This window comes from Panthera leo, chromosome D2, assembly GCF_018350215.1.
Source record: "Panthera leo isolate Ple1 chromosome D2, P.leo_Ple1_pat1.1, whole genome shotgun sequence".
Classification (NCBI taxonomy): domain Eukaryota; kingdom Metazoa; phylum Chordata; class Mammalia; order Carnivora; family Felidae; genus Panthera; species Panthera leo.
The window spans coordinates 33,180,291-33,200,541 of record NC_056689.1 but is presented as its reverse complement, the minus strand read 5'-3'; the positions used below and the strand labels follow the sequence as shown (position 1 = coordinate 33,200,541).

The window sequence follows — 20,251 nt, the reverse complement described above, 5'->3', positions numbered from 1 at the left end:
GATAATTGATCAGATTGAGTTTGAGGAAATAGAATGGGTAAAAAATCAATTTACTGCATTACCAATGTATTATAAATGTTGAAATAAGGTAGGGTTCCTGGTTAGTAGTAACTAACTTAATCATTCCTCTTAATTGAATTTAATTTAACTTGTTTAATTTATTTAGTTTTTTAAACATGGGAGCATTTAAAAATTTTTTTTTAAATTTGTTTTTATGTTTATTTATTTTTGAGAGAGAGAGAGAGAGAGACAGACAGATAGCATGAGCAGGGGAGGGGCAGAGAGAAAGGGAGACAGGGAATCTGAAGCAGGCTCCAGGCTCTGAGCTGTCAGCACAGAGCCCCACTCAGGGCTTGAACTCACGGACCACAAGATCAGGACCTGAGCTGAAGTCAGAAGCTTAACCAACTGAGCCACTCAGGTGCCCCCACTCAATTTAATTTTAAAAGCATTTATAATGTGCCTGGTAGCCTATGGGAAAATCCAAAGAGTGATGAGAAATGTTTTGTAGGAGAAATAAGACAGGAAAGTTACATGCTTATACAAGCACAGTACCAACATTTTACTTGATATTAAATCTGAGTATGTGTTGAATGGAAACTCGTATCTAGATTCACATTTCTGCAACCATGAATTTATCTCTCCCTATTCCAGTGTATGTGATTTTATTTCATATATATTTTTCTGAACTTGACAGCTTTGGATCTGGCATTAGAAAAAAAGGAGGGAATTGAAGGCTAGAATGAGTAGAGGGAAAGAAAAATGGAATTTGTCCTAAAATGTATATAAATTCCTGGGCAGGGAGCTACCCATTGTCCATTAGGAAATACGAGGTGCTCAAATAAAAAATTTTTTTTGCATATGAATATCTAACTACTACTCTAGACTATTTTTGCTTTATTGAGTTGCCTTTATACCTTTGTCAAACAAACAGATACATTTTCTTTTTAAAAAAAAATTTTTTTTTAACGTTTATGTATTTTTGAGACAGAGACAAAGCATGAATGGGGGAGGATCAGAGAGAGGGAGACACAGAATCTGAAATAGGCTCCAGGCTCTGAGCTGTTAGCACAGAGCCTGACGCGGGGCTCGAACCCACGGACCGCGAAATCATGACCTGAGCCGAAGTCGGCTGCTTAACCAACTGAGCCACCCAGGCGCCCCCAAACAGATCCATTTTCTGTATCTGGATTCTCTATTTTGTTCTACTGATCTACATATTTCATTGAAAATTCTGCTTTTGGAATATTTTGTCATCACCTCATGTTCCTTATTTAAGCTTAAAAATTCTAAAATGTAAATATCTAAATTTTACTTTTTCACTTATATCCTTAGAGTGGTGAAGACACTAACATTGTCTTGTCAGGACTTCCTAGGTAAATAAAAAATAAATGAAATTTGTTTTGGAGCAAAAGGGATTGATAGTGGTATTGTGTCAACTAGTAGAGCTGGGGAGTTGAATATTTGGATTTTGCTAACTCTGTCCATGATTTGAATTTGTGCTACTTTGACTTTGTTTTTTAGCTCACTTCTTTACTTACAGAAATAGAAATGTTCTATTAAATGTTTATTAAAATGCAGAGGTTGAGTGAAGATAATTGTGATTCCACTTCTCAGGTAACATTTTTGTAGTTAATTACTGTGTGAAGTTTTTTTTTTATTATTTTTTTTAATGTTTAGTTTTGAGAGAGATAGCATGAGCGGGAGAAGGCAGAGAGAGAGAGAGAGAGGGAGAGAGAGAGAGAGAGAGAGGGAGAGAGAGAGAGGGGCAGACCCAGAATTGGAAGTAGGCTCCAGGCTCTGAGCTGTCAGCATGGAGCCTGACGCGGGGCTCGAACCCACAAGCCGTGAGATCATGACCTGAGCCTCAGTCGGAGAGGCTCAACCGACTGAGCCACCCAGGCGCCCCATTACTGTGTGAAGTTTTAATTGTGTGTGTGTGTGTGTGTGTGTGTGTGTGTGTATACAAAATCTTTAAACTTAGAGATTAGACTTTAAAACTTCCCCACATATATATTTCCCCAATCTTCAAAGTAGAAAACAAACCTAGTTTTAAGAGTTTGAATCGCTAAAGGATTGCTGCTTTTTATATTACTGCTGGTTTTTTAATTTAACCAATATTTATTGACATTTATGTTATTAAATACTCAGTTTCATTAATATAAACCAGTTAATATAGCCAAGAGAAGATGCTGGAAGGTCTTTCTTAAAGTTAGAATATATAGACTATGTTAATATTTGGAAATACCAGCATTTATAAGCCACAAATAAAACATGCATAATTTAATGGTTGCTTCTTTTCCTTTTTCCCTTCCACTGCCTCTGTTCACTTTTCCTACTCAAATTCTTAAATTATGAAAGTCTGCATCTGTCTGCTAGTAGACTAGGCTACTTGTTCCTTCTCACTGTCTTAGCCCAGGATTGAGGTTTCCTGGGCTTCCCACCATTCACCAAGTCTTTTCTTTTTCTACATCTCTTGAGACATCTTTGGCAACAAGTCCATCTATTCTTAAATTCTTGCCTCACATCCAAAAGTACCATTTCTTAAGTGTCTTCTATGTGTCAAGTATCCTCTTAGACCCTTCCATCTAAATTACTTGTGTTTTTTTAAATTACTGGCTGATGGTCAAATTTGACCTCATATTTTGATACCTTTTCTGCTTATTTGGCTTCCTGTTAAGGGGACCACCAAATAAAGGTGGACATTATTGATGAATCTTACTAATTCGGGGGCTTTTAATATCACATACGGTAAATTTTTTATATTCTGTATTCTGGACACAAGAATCCTGACCTTTTTTCCTACATTGGGAAATTTATGCATTTTTAACTGAAGCGTTTGAAATAGTTGGGTATATTATACAGTTTAAAAGTCATTGAAGAATAGCACCATTTTAATAATAAATAATAAGATTGATTTCTTTCTCAAACTTTCTCCATCAGCCTATATTGTAAAATGTTTCTGGTTTAGGAGAACTTGACTTTTGTTGTTGCAACAGAAACTTTAAACATTGAGTTTAAGTTCAGTTTTTTTAAACTGGTAATATATTTTATTCACTTTTATTTTAAATTTATTTATTTAAATTTAGGTTAGTTAACATACAGTGTAGTATTGGTTTTAGGAGTAGAACCCAGTGATTCAACACTTACATATAATGCCCAGTGCTCATCCAACAAGTGCCCTCCTTAATGCCCATCCCTCCCATTTAGCCCATCCTCCCACCCACCTCCCCTCCAGCAACGCTCAGTTTGTTCTGTTTTTAAGAGTCTCTCACAGTTGCCTCTCTCTCCATTTTTATCTTGTTTTTCCTTCCTTTCCCCTGTGTTCATCTGTGTCTTTCTTAAATTCCACATAGGAGTGAGATCATATGGTATTTGTCTTTCTCTGACTGACTTCGCTTAGCATAGTACACTCTAGTTCCATCCACGTTATTGGAAATGGCAAGGTTTCATTCTTTTTGATCGCCAAGTAATATTCCATGGTGTGTAAGTGAAATACATATTTCACTTTTGAAACTTATATGTTTCCTAGTTATTTTGTGTAAGGTGGAAACTAGAACTGTTTAAAAGACCTATGCAAATCTAGTACATTAGTAACTGAGGATTTTCTTTTTTGGTGTACTATTTTCACAACCACAGGTGTGCTTGCTAGGTAATAATATAACCATCACAGAAACAAATGTGAGGCAGAATACTGGTAAAGGAAAACAAAGCAAGTTTAAATTCAATTTTGAATCCAAATTCCAATTTAAATATTTTTTAAAAAATGGATTAAAGTAATATTCTAAACTCTGTATCTCTGGTACAGAAGTGGCACTTACTGGATTTCTAACAGGCCAAAAAAAATTACCGTATTATTTATTTTGCCTATAAGAATATTAACTGTAGAGTTAATGAGAGAAACTATTAATTAGGACTCTGGGTTGAACAGAAACCCAACTTATACTAGCACACAGTAGAATTCATGTAAGTATTGTGAGGAAAGGGAGTTTTCTTAACAATTGAGGTTAGGAATGTGATTAGACTTCAAGAGTATCTGGAACATCAGAATGTTTTCTTCTGTCTCTTGTCCATCTTTCTCTCTGTATATCTGCTTCATTTTTTATTCTTTCTAGATAAATTTCATTCACTTTTTGGCCCATATGTCAAAACTTGGTCTGTTACTTTTGAGCTTTATATAATTCAGGCATTCAAAGAGTGCCTGCCCTTTTTTTTCTCAATTTTATTTTCAAAATTTCCAGGAAAGAACTTTGAATGGCCACTTGGTGAGGGAGAAGTATCATGCTGTTTAACATGACTGATAAAACTATGGAGATGAATTAAAGGTAGATTGGGCAGTAAAAAAAAGGTAGAAGGGACAGTTTCCAGAAGAAAGTAGTCGCGGTAGAAGTACCACACAGACAAAAATAGGTGTGTGTTTTTGAAATGATATACTCAGGTTCTTTCTGACTGGAAAGACTTTGAATTTTGCAGGAACCTCCAAAAGACAGACTGTGTAGTACTTTCAGTTAAGGGTGATCTTGACTTAGAGCTTCTTTCCAATCAAATTTCAAAATGCTGTTCATTTGGAATTAAGCCAATGACTGGGTTCACTGCTCAAGTACAGAAAGCTGTGGGAAAGAGGCTAACATGATTTCTGAATTTTTGATAGAAAAGTTGGTCATAACCATAAAAGCACTTGTCTGTCAGCTTGTATTTACTAGAGCTGTAGCTCACTCTCTTTGGGAGCAGAAGTATGACTGGAATTCATGGTGTTAAGTTAAAACAAATGGCAATTTGCCAGAGGGATTATAGGGAAGAACAGAAATGTAACTTAGTTCTGTTAGTTAAGTACTCTTAGTTGTTTTAGAAAATCCATCTTGCTTATATGGAAGAGACATGCCAAGTCTTGATATATACCACATTGTAATAGCCTAAATTAGAAGGCTGAATTTGGGGGCACCTGGGTGGCTCAGTTGGTTGAGGGTCTGACTTCGGCTCCAGTCAAGATCCCACAGTTCATGAGTTCTAGCCCCACAATGGGCTCTGTGCTGACAATTCAGAGCCTGAAGCCTGGTTTGGATTCTGTGTCTCCCAGTCTCTGCATGCCCCCCTGTCCTCCCTACCCCTCATGCTCTGTCTCTGTCTTTCTCTCAAAAATAAACATTAAAAAAATTATATAAAAAAAGAAGACCTAATTTTTGACTATAAAAACTGTCAAAAAAAATTAAAGTCTAACAGATGTCAGGAAGACCAACAGTTGAATGTGGGATTTGTATGAGGTTAAGTAAACTTAAGTTGGAGCCCTCTAAAAGAAGATTTGGAGTAGTTATGGAAGGTATGGAGAGACTGATGCAAGGAGACCCGTGGAAAATTTTTAGTGTCGGAGAAAGTTTAGATTAGAATATCAAGCATTCTTTAGTCAGCCTTATTAATTTTTGATGATTTGTCTGGGAAAGACCAACTTTTTAAAATGTTGCAATTTTTTTTCTTGGAAGAAAAATGTTAGAATGAAAGGCTAATAGAATTATTTGCCAGGTACCCTGTTCCTAGTAACTCATTGAATAACGTGTACGTACAATTCAATGAATCCTGATAACTCAAAGTTGTAAATATTTACAATGTAGTAGAACTGCTTTAAAATCTGTTCCCAGGTTTGATTGACCTGTGACTATATGGGATTGGACTTTCCTGGGAGAAGGACTGTAGGAAAGTTTTGGATAAATATTACACTTTGCTATTTGTTTTTATCCTGGCTTACCTGAGAATATGTTTTCCAGAAAGATTTCTTCCATACAGTTTAGAAAACTGTTTTAGAAAACAGTATGGGAGAAATCTGTCCTCATAGTTTCCAAAATATAATATTCGTACATATTAAACATTATGTGTTATGTACATGTATGTTATGCAAATTAGATAATAAACACTGATGAACCTACCATCTAACCAAGTCCAAAATATTATCTGTAATTTTTCTGTAGTGTTTCAGCACTAAATTTTATGGCCATATAAACTTATCTTTGTATCTTTGACTCCTCTTTGGCTTTCTCCCCCCCCCTTTCCTTTCTTTTCCTTTCTTTTTCTTTCTTTCTTTCTTTCTTTCTTTCTTTCTTTCTTTCTTTCTTTCTCTCTCTCTCTCTCTCTCTCTCTCTCTCTCTCTCTCTCTCTCTCTCTCTCAGTTTATTTATTTATTTTGAGAGAGAGAGAAAGTAAGCATGAGCAGGGAGGGTCAGAGAGAGGGAGACTGAGAATCCCAAGCAGGTCTGTGCTGTCAGCGTGGAGCCTTGTGAGATCATGACCTGAGCCAAGATCAAGAGTTGGAAACCTAACTGAATGAGCCACCCAGGTCCTGCTCTTTTCTTTCTTTTTTTTTTTTTTTTGAGTCTAGTCTTTTTAGACAGCTGAGATTTACCTTCCTTGCATCCTCTTTAACCCATTTAAATTCTACTTCAAACTTGTTTTAGGACTTAGAACAGGAGACTTTTGTATCTTTCTATTTTTTTTTCTTAAGATTTTTTTTTTAAAGTAATCTTTACACCCATCATAGGGCTCAAACTCACAACCCCAAGATCAAGAGTCACATGTTTTACCCACTGAGCTTGCTATTTTTGATAAAACCCTAATGTCTTTTAGGATGTTTGACCCTTAGATGCTTATAATGATTTGCATTGCAAGCTGTTAACTGAATGGAGATGGAAGTAAATGGAAATGAGACATCAGAAGTAAGGAAACCATTGTTTTAAAAACCTGTGATTGATAAAGATATGCTTGCTTATTAACATGTCACTTAAGGTTCCTTTTTTTTTTTAAATTTTATTGTTTATTTTTGAGAGAGAGAGCGAGTGCTGGTGCATGGGCATGAGCGGGGGAGGGACAGAGAGACATAGACACAGAATCTGGAGCAGGGTCCAGGCTCTGAGCTGTCAACACAGAGCCTGACACGGGGCTTGAACTCCCGAGCTGTGAGATCATGACGAGCTGAAGTCTGATGCTTAACCAACTGAGCCATCCAGGCACCCCTTAAGGTTTCTGAAAAAATGGGGATGGGACATAGTATTAAAAGAGATTAGAGGACTATTCACTAGAGTAATTAGAAATTCAATTATATTTTTCAAAAAATAAGTTGAAGTAAAATTGTACTGTCTTAAAGGTGGAGAGCACCTTTTGTGTGATTTGTTTGTATCTGGTGGTTTTCAAAGTGTGATCCCCAGATCATCAATATCACCATCACCTGAACTTGTATAAATTATTTAAGTACCTCAGACCTTTAGGTGATTTTGATATAGCTAAAGTTTGAGAACTACTGTTCTATAGGGCTATCTTCCTTTTTATTAACTAGTTTAAGTTGGCATGGTAGTTTGGTAATGCTGTGTGGGTCTGAACTTTCCATTGTAAGTGACAGAAATTCAACTTGAACTAACTTAAAATTCCTTAAAAAGGGAATTTAGAGGCTCCTTTGATGGATTGGAATGTTATTGGGGTAGCTCACAGATTCAAAGCAATAATTGGAAGAATCAGGGCTATGGAGCTTGGAATTATCTCTGCATGACTTTGTTCTGTTTATAGATTGGGTTCCTAGGTGTCTTTGACAAGTGGGAAAGATAATGTGTTGCTCCCAATTTGCATCCTATGAGCTTAGCAACTCCAGAAGGAGCTGCTTTTTACCATTTCACAAGTCCACCTCTGAGACGTTATGTTCGTGGGAATAAGTGTCAATGACTGACTTAGCCTGCATCATATGTCTGTTAGGAGGAAGGATAATAGAAAAGTATACTACTCTGACATTGTAGTTCATGGCTAGATATCTGGGTTGCTTTTATATAAGCTTACTATCTTTGTAGCAGAGAGAAATCTGGAGGCATATAGAGTTAGAATATGGAACATGCTGTAATGTGGATAGTATTTGTTAGCTACTTTTTTGTATTAGAGAGTAGTTAACCACTTCATTAAAAGCGTAGGGTGACCTACATAGTATGGGAGTTGATGTTTTAGGTTTATTATTTTGTATATATTGTCACTATGAAAGTAAATATACCCTGGGACATCTGGAAAATACAGAGAAATAGAAAAAAAATGACCTAATGTTCTTTCCAGAGACAACTACATTTTGGTGAATTTCCTCTGCATATTTTCATGCATAGTTATGATCATATTATAGTAAGTTTTTTCTTTGTTTTGATCAGTATTTATTTATGATTTTCTGTCAGAGTAGTGGAATCTTAATCTCATTCAATACAGATTCCACCAGGGTTAGAGTTGTATGATGTTAATTTATTTTAAGTCTTTATTTTTTAAAAGCAATTTAGGTTCATAGCAAAGAACCTGTACAGAAATTTCCCATATACTCCCTACCCCCACACATGTGTAGCCTCAACATCCCCCACCAGAATGGTACATTTGTTATAGTTAATGAATCTACATTGACATATCATAATAGCCTAACGTGCATACATAGTTTATATTACCCATTCACTCTTGGTATTATATGTTCTGTGAGTTTGGACAATATATGTCCAAAAATAAATGATGTGTTTATCATTATATCATACAGAGTATTTTCACTGCCTATAAATCCTCTGTGCTGTATCTGTTCATCCTCCCATCTCCCAATCACTGATCTTTTTATTGTTTTCATAGTTTTGCCTTTTCCAGAATGTCATATAATTGGAATAATACAGTACATAACTTTTTCAGATTGGCTTTTTTTTACTTAGTAATACACATTTAAGATTGCTTCATGTCTCTTCATGGCTTGATAGCTCGTTTCCTTTTAACACTGAATAATATTCCATTGTCTGGGTATACCACGTTTATCTATTTACCTACTAAAGGACATTTTGGTTGCTTCCAAGTTTTGGCCGTTATGAAGAAATCTGTAAATATCCATGTGCAGGTTTTGTGTGGACATAAGTTTTCAACTTTTTGAGGTATATACAAAGGGAAACAATTGCCAAATTGTATGGTACGAGTATGTCTGATTTTTTAAGAAACTGCTAAACTGTCTTCCAAGATGGCTGTACCATTTTGCATTCTCACCAGCAATGACTGTGAGTTTGTTAATTTTTAAAATTTGTGTTTTTATTTAAATTCACAAGTTAAAGGACATACTCATTTTAAGTTCCTTGACATATATATATATAGCACCATCAATATTTTTAATTGTGAATTTGTTAAATTTGTTTAATTATTCATTTGAAGGACAAAAAAAAAGTCCTTGATTACTCAGTGAACTTTTTGTTTAACTATTTTTAGTTTTTCTTTTGTGACTTTCTGTGTTCTTAATCCACTTTTCTATTAATATCTTAGTGGTCTTATTGATTTGTATGAGCTCCTTTAATGAGCTCTATTTTCTTTATTTTCCTAGTTTGTAGTTTATAGGTTTTTAAAATGTATATGAGCCTAGATTATTTTGCATATTTAAATTCCATCTGTCTTTTGATAGGTTGTTTGTATCATTTTTAAAGTTCAGAAATTCTCTTTTTAGAGATCCAGTAACTTTTCTTTTTGTTGTTTTTTGTTGATTATAGCTCTTTAATCCATCTAGAATTTATTTGCAGCATGATGTAAGGTAAAGGTATAATTTATTCTTCATTTGATTAATGATTTGAATTTTTATGTAAGCTCTATCATTCTTAAAATGTAGTTTTCAAACTTTGATGATATCTGTAGACGAATAGTTCTTGATTCATTGAGAAGTTTAAGGACAGTGAAAGATGACAAAGAATTTTAGTGACAAAATATATTTTAGCTATGAAAAAATCATAACCTCTTACCCGACAAATCTAAACTTCCCTATCAGAGTTAAACGTTTAGACAACATTTCTGATTAGCCTTCTATTAGTACAGCAAAAGCATTTGTATTTTCTAAATAACATTTATTCATGAAGAAAATTATGGCTGAAATCTGTGTAAACAGTGAGAAGATTCTAGACTCTTCAGACAGCCCAGTAGTTTGAAAAAGCCTTGTGCTTTGGCAGGAGCCCAGGGGAGGAAGTGTCTGCATCTGCTGCATTCTAGAAGCCTTCCCAAAGAGTTACTATAAAGTAGCCAAGAGAGCAGTGTATTTCACTACTGTGTGGTTCTGGAAGTTTGTGGCAAACTTAAGGGAGGAGACTTAGGAGTACTTCCAGAATGTCAGTTTTTGTGGTGATCTATTTTTTATTGAGTTTCAAGAAGGAAAAAGTAGGTTTGTTTTTTCGTTTTCCTTTTTTTTTTTTTTGGCCGAATAGGGAGCTTTCCAATGTGAACTTCAACCTGTTGGTTTAGGTGAAGTGACTTGGAAAGAGTCAGAGGTGCCTGCTCAGAAGAATAGGGTGACAAGAAGAGTAACAAATGCGAGCCTGTTACTGAGGCAAAAGGTACTGTTATAGTAACTGATTCTTTTCTAAGGTAATAAGGAGGACTTAAAAGTCCATGTATGTGATGGTGGGGGAGCAAGAAAAGAGTGCTATCAGGACATTTGGGAAAGAAGGGTAAATCTTTCTGCTGAATAGTTGGTACTTGCACCTGCCATGAAGAATCCATTCTAGTAGTCAGTGCTACCAGTGACAAAGGAAAAAGAAAGAAAGGGTTTGCTGCCAAGTTAAAAAAAAAAAAAATCCACAGCTATGTACTAGGCTAAGAATTTTTACATAGAACACAGTAGATAGAAAAACCTCAACACAAGGTCCTTTGAGAGAAATTACTAGCTTAAATCTACAGGTCTGTTTATTCTTTTTGGATTCTGTACAACTTTTTAAAAATAACAGCTTTATTGAGATATAATTCATATACCATACAATTCACCCATTTAATGGTCATGATTCAGTGGTTTTTAGTACTTTTACAGTGTTCTTCAACTATCAATCACCAGTTAATTTTAGAACGTTTTCATCACCCTAAAATCTACAACTTTTTTTTGACTTATTTTTTTTTAAGTTTATTTTGAGAGAGAGAGAGAGAGAGACAGAGCATGCAAATGGGGGAGGGGCCGAGAGAAAAAGAATCCCAAGCAGTCTCTGCACTGCCAGCTCAGAACCCAACGTGGGGCTCGAACCCACAAACCATGAGATCATGACCTGAGCCGAAGTCAAGAGCTAACACCTATTCTACTGAGCCACCCAGGTGCCCCCAAATCTATAACTTTTAATTAAATTTATTTTAAAATTTAAAGGCATGTGGGAAAAAGATGAAACAAGTTAGTAATTTGAAGGATTAATCAGTGGCTCTGAAACCTTTTTTTCCCCTTTAAAACATATTCTAACATTTTAGAAAGTATTTTAGTAATATTTAAATTAAGTTACTTTAATGAAGTTGTATATTTTATGGGAAATTCATGGTTTAGATGTAGATCACAGAGAACACTTATTTTTCAGGCTATCTGAAAGAGGTGCTATTATCTAATCTAATTATAGTAGTAACTAAGGAGAAAACAAACTCGGGTTGAATTTTTAAGCATAAATTGTCATTTATATTTTTCTTTAACATGAAATATAAAGTTAGTACTCTAGTTATATGCAAAATAGGGGCACCTGGGTGGCTCAGTTGGATAAGCATCGGACTCTTGACTTTGGCTCAGGTCATGATCTCACAGTTTGGGAGTTCAAGCCCGCATATGGCTCTGTGCTGAGAGTGCAGAGCCTGCTTGGGATTCTGTCTCCTGCTTTCTTTGTCCCTCCCCTGCTTGCTATCTCTCTCTCAAAAATAAATAAAAATAAATTAAAAAAAAAAGAAAAATGATAGTTGCTTTTATTAAATTGTTAAATCAATTTATAAGAGTTAATAACAATCTAGGGCAACCTTAGGGTCTGACTTACAATTTGTTCATAGGAAAAATAGATTGAGAACTTTTCCTACCCTATTTTTTTTTTTTTTTTTTTTGTAATGGCCATATTTTCTCTTGTAGGTGTGTGAACCTGAAAAATTAAGTCTTCCAAGATGATCTGGTATATTTTAATTGTAGGGATTCTACTTCCCCAATCTTTGGCCCATCCAGGCTTTTTTACTTCAATTGGTAAGTCTTACTATTTTTTGGCTTGTATTATTTTTGCATGTAAATTTTTCCATTTTTTAGTGTTTTTAGATCAGTAAAAACAAATACAGTGTATTCTTAGAGACTGAAGTATGCCTCAGTCCCTTCCCTTTTCCAAGTCTCTCTTTTTTAAAATTTAACTTTTTCTTTACATTTTTTTCTGATTACAAAAGCAGTACATTTTCAGGTTAGAAACTTATGAAAATTTAGAAAAGAATACCAAGAAAATTCTTTGTTAGTGAGTCCACTCAACAAATAACTTAATATACATACTTAGTCTTTTTTTTAACACACAGTATTACAAAAGTATTGCAAAAATAACATACTGATTAAAGGAGAAACAGACAAAAGTACATAGAATGTATGATGAACTCCACATGTCTTTCCCCCAGAAATATTTTTCATGTTTAATATGTATCCTTTTATGTTTTCCTATATGCATACTTCATCTGCCTTAGTGAGATGTTTTCTTTCATCCTGTTGACCAGTTCTACACTTATGTGATTGTAGTGCTAACTAAAACAAAAGCGTTATATTTATGACACCTAATTTCGGGATATAAAATAATGAGTCTTCTTATCCCATTATAAATAACTAAACACAGATGATTTGAATTTCGTTTGTGAAGTATACTTATGTATACTTAAGAAAAAAATTTTTTTAACGTTTATTTATTATTGAGAGACAGAGAGACACAGAGTGTGAGCAGGGGAGGGGGCAGAGAGAGGAGGGGACACAGAATCCGAAGCAGGCTCTAGGCTCTGAGCTGTCAGCACAGAGCCTGACGCGGGGCTCAAACTCACAAACTGTGAGATCATGACCTGAGCCGAAGTCAGACGCTTAACCGACTGAGCCACCCAGGCGCCCCCTGTATACTTTTTGTTGAATAAAAAATTAATTCTAATTAGTCTCAAGAACAAAGAGTGAGAGCAGAGGTAGGGAAGAAGAAAAAAGTAGTGTTATTTTGTAATTTAAAAATAAAATTTTAGACGAAGAAACAATTTGCCAGTATGGTCCAATTTGCAAAATGAAGTAGCTTGAAAACTAGAATTGGAACATATGATTAGAAAGTTTTTGTCTTTGGAGCACCTGGGTGGCTCAGTCAGTTAAGTGTCCGATTTCAACTCAGGTCATGATCTCACAGTCGTGGGTTCGAACCCCATGTCAGGCTCTGTGCTGACAGCTCAGAGCCTGGAGCCTGTTTTGAGTCTGTGTCTCCCTTTCTCCCTCTGCCCCTCCCCCATTTGTGCTCTGTCCCTCTCTCTTTCTCGCTCTCAAAAATAAACATTAAAAAAAGAAAAAAGAGGGGCGCCTGGGTAGCTCAGTCGGTTAAGCGTCCGACTTCAGCTCAGGTCACGATCTCACAGTCCATGAGTTCGAGCCCGGTGTCGGGCTCTGTGCTAACAGCTCAGAGCCTGGAGCTTGCTTCCAATTCTGTGTCTCCCTCTCTCTCTGACCCACCCCCGTTCATGCTCTGTCTCTGTCTGTTTCAAAAATAAATAAACTTAAAAAAAAATTTTTTTTTAATAAAAAAAAAAAGAAAAAAGAAAGTTTTTGTCTTTATCTGGTTAAAAAAAAAGAGGAAAAAACATATTTTCTCCAATATATCTGTGTTTAATGCTAGTTGAATCTTCTCAAAGAATGAAACATTCTTGATCATTTTTAAATTATTCTAAAATACTTGTGCTGATCAATGCAGGTATTTGATGACCTTTCCTTCTCCTCCTTTTAGGTCAGATGACTGATTTGATCCATACAGAGAAAGATCTGGTGACTTCCCTGAAAGACTATATTAAGGCAGAAGAGGATAAATTAGAACAAATAAAAAAGTAAGCAAAGTGTTCTACTTACGATTCTGACTCTACCTGGATGTTTTCCCTCTAGAGCTAAAACATTCTTTGAGTGGAAGTGGAAGCCATTTGTCTTAAAAAGCCAGCTGAAATGACTAACATAGGAGTGCAAAAAATAAGAGTTAGGCCTGGGACAAGAGTTCGGGTAGGGGATCGTGGATTGAGATAAGGATATAAATGGCTATGGGTTGACTGACAATTTCTAAAAATGGTTGCTAATTTCTTCTGTCTTCCTCTAATCTCCCTAATCAAGTCATCTTCTGGAACAGTTTTCCAATTCTATTCTTCATTGCTATGGCTCCATTCTAGAGATTATAGTGATAAGTATTGTTAGTATTAATTGATACGGTTTTTCCTTAAATGCTAATTTATTTTTAATTGACTCAGGTTATAGTTAATCCTGAGAATTCCTGCCTTTTGTTTAGTGAGTAACTGACTATTCAGTTTTTGTTCGTTTTAAAGTATAGTTTTTAGGTACTGGGGTGCCTGGGTGGCTCAGTTGGTTGAGTGTGTCTGACTCTTGATTTTGGCTCAGGTCATGATCCCAGGGTCATGCGGATTGAGCCCTGCATGTAGCTCCGCACTGCATGTGGAACCTGTTTGGGATTCTCTATCTTCCTTTGTCATTCTAACCCACTTGTGCTTGGTGTGTGCGTGCGCTCTCTCTCTCTCTCTCTCTCTCTCTCTCTCTCTCTCTCAAAATTAAACAAATAAGATAAGATATAGTTTTTAGATACTGAATGTAGAATTTTTGTACAAGTTTGATTTAAATGAACATGTAACAGAATTTATAATAATAATAATCAGTTATTTGGATTTAAGGACTTGTGGGGAGACGTATTTTTAGACTCTTGCTAGAGAGATCCAGTCGTAACTTAAAAAAAAATTTTTTTTTTTGACATTTATTCCTTTTTTGAGAAACAGACAGTGTGAATGGGGGAAGGACAGAGAGAGAGGGAGACACAGAATCCAAAACAGGCTCCAGGCTCTGAGCTGTCAGCACAGAGCCCGACGCGGGGCTCGAACTCATGAACTGTGGGATCATGACCTGAGCCAAAGTCAGACGCCCAACCGACTGAGCCACCCAGGTGCCCCTCCAGTCACTTAAAGATAAGTTCCATTTACTGTAACCATTTGAGAGAAGCAAAACTACAAGAAAGGCCTTATATTGATTCTACCATGCTAGATTTTATCCATAACAGCCTTGCTTTTTAAAAAACCTATAATTTTGTTTTAAAAATAATTCTTTTTTTAAGGGAGAGTGCACGTGAGTGCATGTGTGCACTGTTCAGGAAGGGCAGAGAGTGGGAGAGAGAAGGAATCTTAAGCATGCTCCATGCTCTGCATGGAGTCCAACATGGGGCTCGATCCCAAGATCCTGGGATCATGACCTGAGCCAAAATCAGGAGTCTGATGCTCAACCAACTGAGCCACCCAGGTGCCCCTAAAAAGAATTTTTTAAATACAGTTTTAACTCAAAAGCCTCTAATCTCATCTTTTTTCTTTTTCTGAGTGATTTACTAAATTGTGTTCTTCCTTATTAAGTGTATGTATGCTCCATTTATATGTCTTACATTTCCAGATGGGCAGAGAAATTAGATCGACTAACTAGCACAGCGACAAAAGATCCAGAAGGATTTGTTGGGCATCCTGTAAATGCATTCAAATTAATGAAACGTCTGAACACTGAATGGAGTGAGTTGGAGAATCTGGTCCTTAAGGATACGTCAGATGGTAAGTCTGATGGTAAGAATAATGAGCCAAAAAAAAAAGTAAGATAATATTGGTGCCACCTGTGGAAATGCCACTAGTGATGAATTCAGTTCCCAGAACATCAAGTGTTCAGTGTTGTAATTGAAGTGTTGCAGGGTGTGTCTGATTTAATTAAAGTTAGTCTAGATCCTGAATTCCTTGATTTAAAAAAAAAAAAGGGAATAAAAACAAATAAAAAAAAAAACTTCAGGCTAAAAAAAAGTAATTTGTGTTATTGGTGCTTTTTGCTTTGAAGTTTATAAAAATGAATTATTTGGCATATAGCTTCATTACTGAAGGTAATGAAATAATTATTAAATTAATAATTAATAATTAATTAAATGAAATAATTCCTAAAATGAAAAGGTTTAGCTTCAGACTTTAAAAATTTATGGGTAAATCTCTATCTTCTAATCAATTTTTAATATATTGGGAGTGGTACTATAAGGAAAAGTGTTAGTTATTTTCCACATAGTATTTTGAAGTTTAGAATTGTTTTACCTGAATAGTAAATTTAAAAACGAAGGCTGCGAACAGTAACAATGAAGGTCTTTCTAATTGAACGATAAAATTGTAGTTGGAGTATTGAGGTATTTTAGATATTTTAGTAACAGACACAGAAAACTAAGTCTGGAGTTTAAGAACTGGAGGGAATATGCTTAGAGTAGGGGCTCAAATATTTGTTCAGTGACTAAAGGTGGAATGAAAAAAAAAGGGAGAAAGAGGATGAAAACTGAGCTAGCTATGCAAATGAAAATACTCTAAGGGTGCTTACAAGTGTTTGTGAGCAATAAACCATTATGCGTAGGACAGAAAACCTTGGAAAGAAAAGTTAAGGCAAGCACTTGTGAAAATTTCTTCATGGTAAGAGGGAAATACTGGTGGTTAGTTGCTCTCTTACATAGCACCATGAGAATATTTTTAAAGTCATGTACGTATGTGTATACACACACACACACGCTTAATTAAAAAAAATTCTCAAGTAGTGACCTTTATGACTTAAGTTATTTTATAAGGTAAACCTTGAGACTGACATTTTAATCTGTAGTAGTCATCCCTTAATTCTATAATGCGTATATTTTTTCTCTTTTTTATTGGAAAGGATTTAAGTAACTTCTTGGATTTTGTTTTGGGTCATAGAAAATTGTAAAATTTGTAAAATCCCATGTGGACATTGTGACTGAGTTGGTTTTAAAAATAAAAAATATGCTTGATGAGAACTTTAGCCCTCTCCTAGCCAGTTGTTCATTTGCACAAATTCTTGGCCTTTTGCTGATCAAAGTACACATAGTTGATTATAAGTAAATGAGAGGGAAGGGAAGTTTCATACCTAGCTTTTATTTATTTATTTTTTTAATGTTTATTTTTGAGAGACAGAGATAGAGTGAGACAGAGTATGAACAGGGGCAGGGGAGGGGCAGAGAGAGAGGGCAAGACACAGAACTCGAAGTAGGCTCCAGGCTCTGTGTTGTCAGCACAGAGCCTGATGTGGGGCTTGAACTCACAAACTGTGAGATCATGACCTGAGCTGAAGTCGGACACTTAACCAACTGAGCCACCCACGTGCCCCCATACCCAACTTTTATTTGCAAATGCTGACACATATTAAAATTTTAAATCAATTTTGTTTTGGTTTTGGTTTTGGTTTTGGTTTAACCTTAAGGAGTATTTAGCACCCATTCTCCTTAGGCATTATATAGTTATCAGTAATTAGTTTGTTAGTTTGATTTTGTTATATTTTATATAAAACCTTTTAATATTAAGATCAGATTCTATATAGAGCAAATCTTGGTTGATCACTATACTCAATAATTTAACAGATCTGAATATATTTTAATAAACTAGTTCACTTGATCTTAAATATATTATTAAAAATCTCTTTCTTCCTCAGGGAATTCCACCAAACTTTACATATTTACATAATTTATATAGTGTGTCGCACATGGAAGAAGAAAATACAACTTTTTTTTTTTAAGTCTATTTAAAAAAAATTTTTTTTTTGATGTTTATTCTTAGAGAGAGAGCATCAGCAGGGGAGGGGTAGAGAGAGGGAGACACAGAATCGGAAGCAGGTTCCAGGCTCTGAGCTGTCAGCGCAGAGCCCGGCATGGGGCTCAAACTCACGAACCGTGAGATCATGACCTATGCTGAAGTCAGACACTTAACCAACTGAACCACCCAGGTGCCCCCAAAATAGAACTTTCTTTAAGCGCATATATTTTACTTACAATCTGTTATTTGAAAGTATAATTGGTTGGGGTGCCTGGGTGGCTCAGTTGGTTGAGCATCTGACTTCAGCTCAGGGTCATGATCTCACGATTTGTGAGTTCGAGCCCTGCGTTGGGCTCTGTGCTGACAGCTCCGGGCCTGGAGCTTGCTTCTGATTTTTTGTCTTCCTCTCTCTCTGTGCCTCACCCGCTTGTGCTCTTTCTCTCTCTCTCTAAAATAAATAAACATTAAAAAAAATTTTTTTTAAAGTATAATTGGTTGCCAGTGGATGTCATTTTCAAATCTGTGAATCCCATTTTTCAAGCTTAGTGGAAGCTACGTTGTGTAACTAAAAACTCAGTTATCATGTTGATCTTTACCTAATACAGATAGGATTTATGCAATGACTTCAGATTACTTAAGCAACATTAGGGTTTGGGAAGATTGAGTAAGTTAGAGGTATTTCAAATCTTAGTGTATTTGTTTTTGTTTTGTTTTTTTTTCCCTGTTGAGCATGTGGAACTTGTTATGGTAGAAAACTATAATAAAATGAATTTTGAAAAATCCTTATAAACACTGTATATTGCAGATTGGAAGTCTGTGAGGTTCTAGTCATTTTTTTTTTCTTTTTGTATTTGTTTTGTTTTCCTTTTTTTTTTTTTCTTTTTTTTTTTTTAATTTCAAGGCTTTATCTCTAACCTAACCATTCAGAGACAGTACTTCCCTAATGATGAAGATCAGGTTGGGGCAGCCAAAGCTCTGTTGCGTCTCCAGGACACCTACAATTTGGATACAGACACCATCTCAAAGGGTAATCTTCCAGGTAAGAATTCTTTTAGTCTATAAAACACTTATCACCTGGTTGCTCCATTCAGTCCATTAGGACATTAATCTAAAAAATCTTTTGTATTTTAAGATTTTTAACTTTAGTTTATTTCACAGTCTTTTATGCCAAATAACCCTCTGTTTCTCTAGGACTTAAGAGTTGTAAGTTTCTAGCTTGTGAAAGCTTAATGTTACAGGAACTAAACTTATGTAGTCATGTTTTTCTTTAGAACATCCAATGTTTATATGTGGTTATAAGGCAATTGATAGTCAAAGTTTATATGTTCATTAATTTAAAAACCAAGACATATTTGGTGTATACAGATTTTTAAAGGGTTCTGTAATATGGAACATCCTGCTTTTTCCCATTTTTGGCACAACCTTTTTTTTTTTTTTTTTTTTTTTTAGGTTACAGCTGATTTCATTCAAATTTGCTTTAAAATTTTTGTTGTGCAGAAGTTAAATGACAAATTTATCATCTTAGTCACTTTTAAATGTGTGGTTTAGTGGAGTTAAGTACATTCACACTGTTATGCAACCATCACCAGCATCCATCTCCATAGTTCTTTCATCTGGTAAAACTAAAACTCTGTACTCATTAAGTAATAACTCCCTATCTCCTATTTTCCCCAGCCCTATCATTCTATTTTTTAAGTTTATTTATTGTTGAGAGAGAGTATGTGAGCAAACAGGGGAGGGGCATAGAAGAGCTGGCAGAGAGAGAATCCCAAGCAGGCTCCGAGCTGTCAGCACAGAGCCCATTGTGGGCCCCAACCCAGGAACTGTGAGATTGTGCCCTGAGCTGAAATCAAGAATTGGACGCTCAACTGACTGAGCCACCCAAGTGCCCCTTATCATTCTACTTTATGTTTCTATGATTTTGACGATTCTAAGTACCTCATATAATTGGAATCATACAGTATTTTTTTTTTGTGAGTGGCTTATTTCACTTAGCATAATGCCCTCAAGGGTCATCCATGTCATACCAAATGTCAGAATTTCCTTACTTTTTAAGGCTGAATGATAATGCAACATGTACATGCAACATGTGTAAACACACACGCACACACACAATCACATTTCGCTTATCCTTTATGCATCAGTAGGACACTTTGGTTGCTTCCATGTGTTAGCTATTGTGACTAATGCTACTGTGAACATGGGTGTGCAAATATCTCTTTGAGACCCTGCCTCTCATTCTTTAGGTATATATACCCAGAAGCATAATTGCTGGATCCTATGGGTCAAATTCTGTTTTAGTGTTTTGGGGAACTGCCATACTATTTTCCATAGTAGATAGACCATTATATATTTCCACCAACATGTATAAGGGTTCCAATTTCTCTACCTACTCTCCAACACTTGTTATTATCTCCTTTTTTGATAGTGGCTATCCTAATGGGTGTGAGGTGATATCTCATTGTAGTTTTGCATTCCCTCATTATCAGTGATGTTGAATATGTTTTCATGTGCTTAGTAGCCATCTGTATGTCTTTATTGGAGAAATGTCTATTGAAGCCTTTTGCCATTTTTAATTGTTTTTTTGTTATTTTAGGAGTTGTCTATATATTCTAGATGTTAATCCCTTATGAGATTTATGATTTACAAATATTTTCACCCATTCTGT

General features: G+C 35.5%; 1 protein-coding gene across 4 annotated transcripts in view; it reads left to right on the top strand.

The window, feature by feature from the left end:
- Positions 1 to 20,251, top strand: part of P4HA1 (prolyl 4-hydroxylase subunit alpha 1) — an 89,449-nt gene that overhangs the window by 4,259 nt on the left and 64,939 nt on the right. For 3 of the 4 annotated variants that reach the window (XM_042908428.1, XM_042908427.1, XM_042908430.1), the window contains exons 2-5: positions 11,864 to 11,971; positions 13,722 to 13,818; positions 15,422 to 15,573; positions 18,485 to 18,622. In XM_042908428.1, the coding sequence (XP_042764362.1) occupies positions 11,896 to 11,971; positions 13,722 to 13,818; positions 15,422 to 15,573; positions 18,485 to 18,622 (463 nt within the window). In that variant the 5' untranslated portion in view covers positions 11,864 to 11,895. Of the gene's footprint in view, positions 1 to 9,526; positions 9,548 to 11,863; positions 11,972 to 13,721; positions 13,819 to 15,421; positions 15,574 to 18,484; positions 18,623 to 20,251 lie in introns of those variants that run through there. The other variant, XM_042908429.1, reaches the window with a different exon arrangement.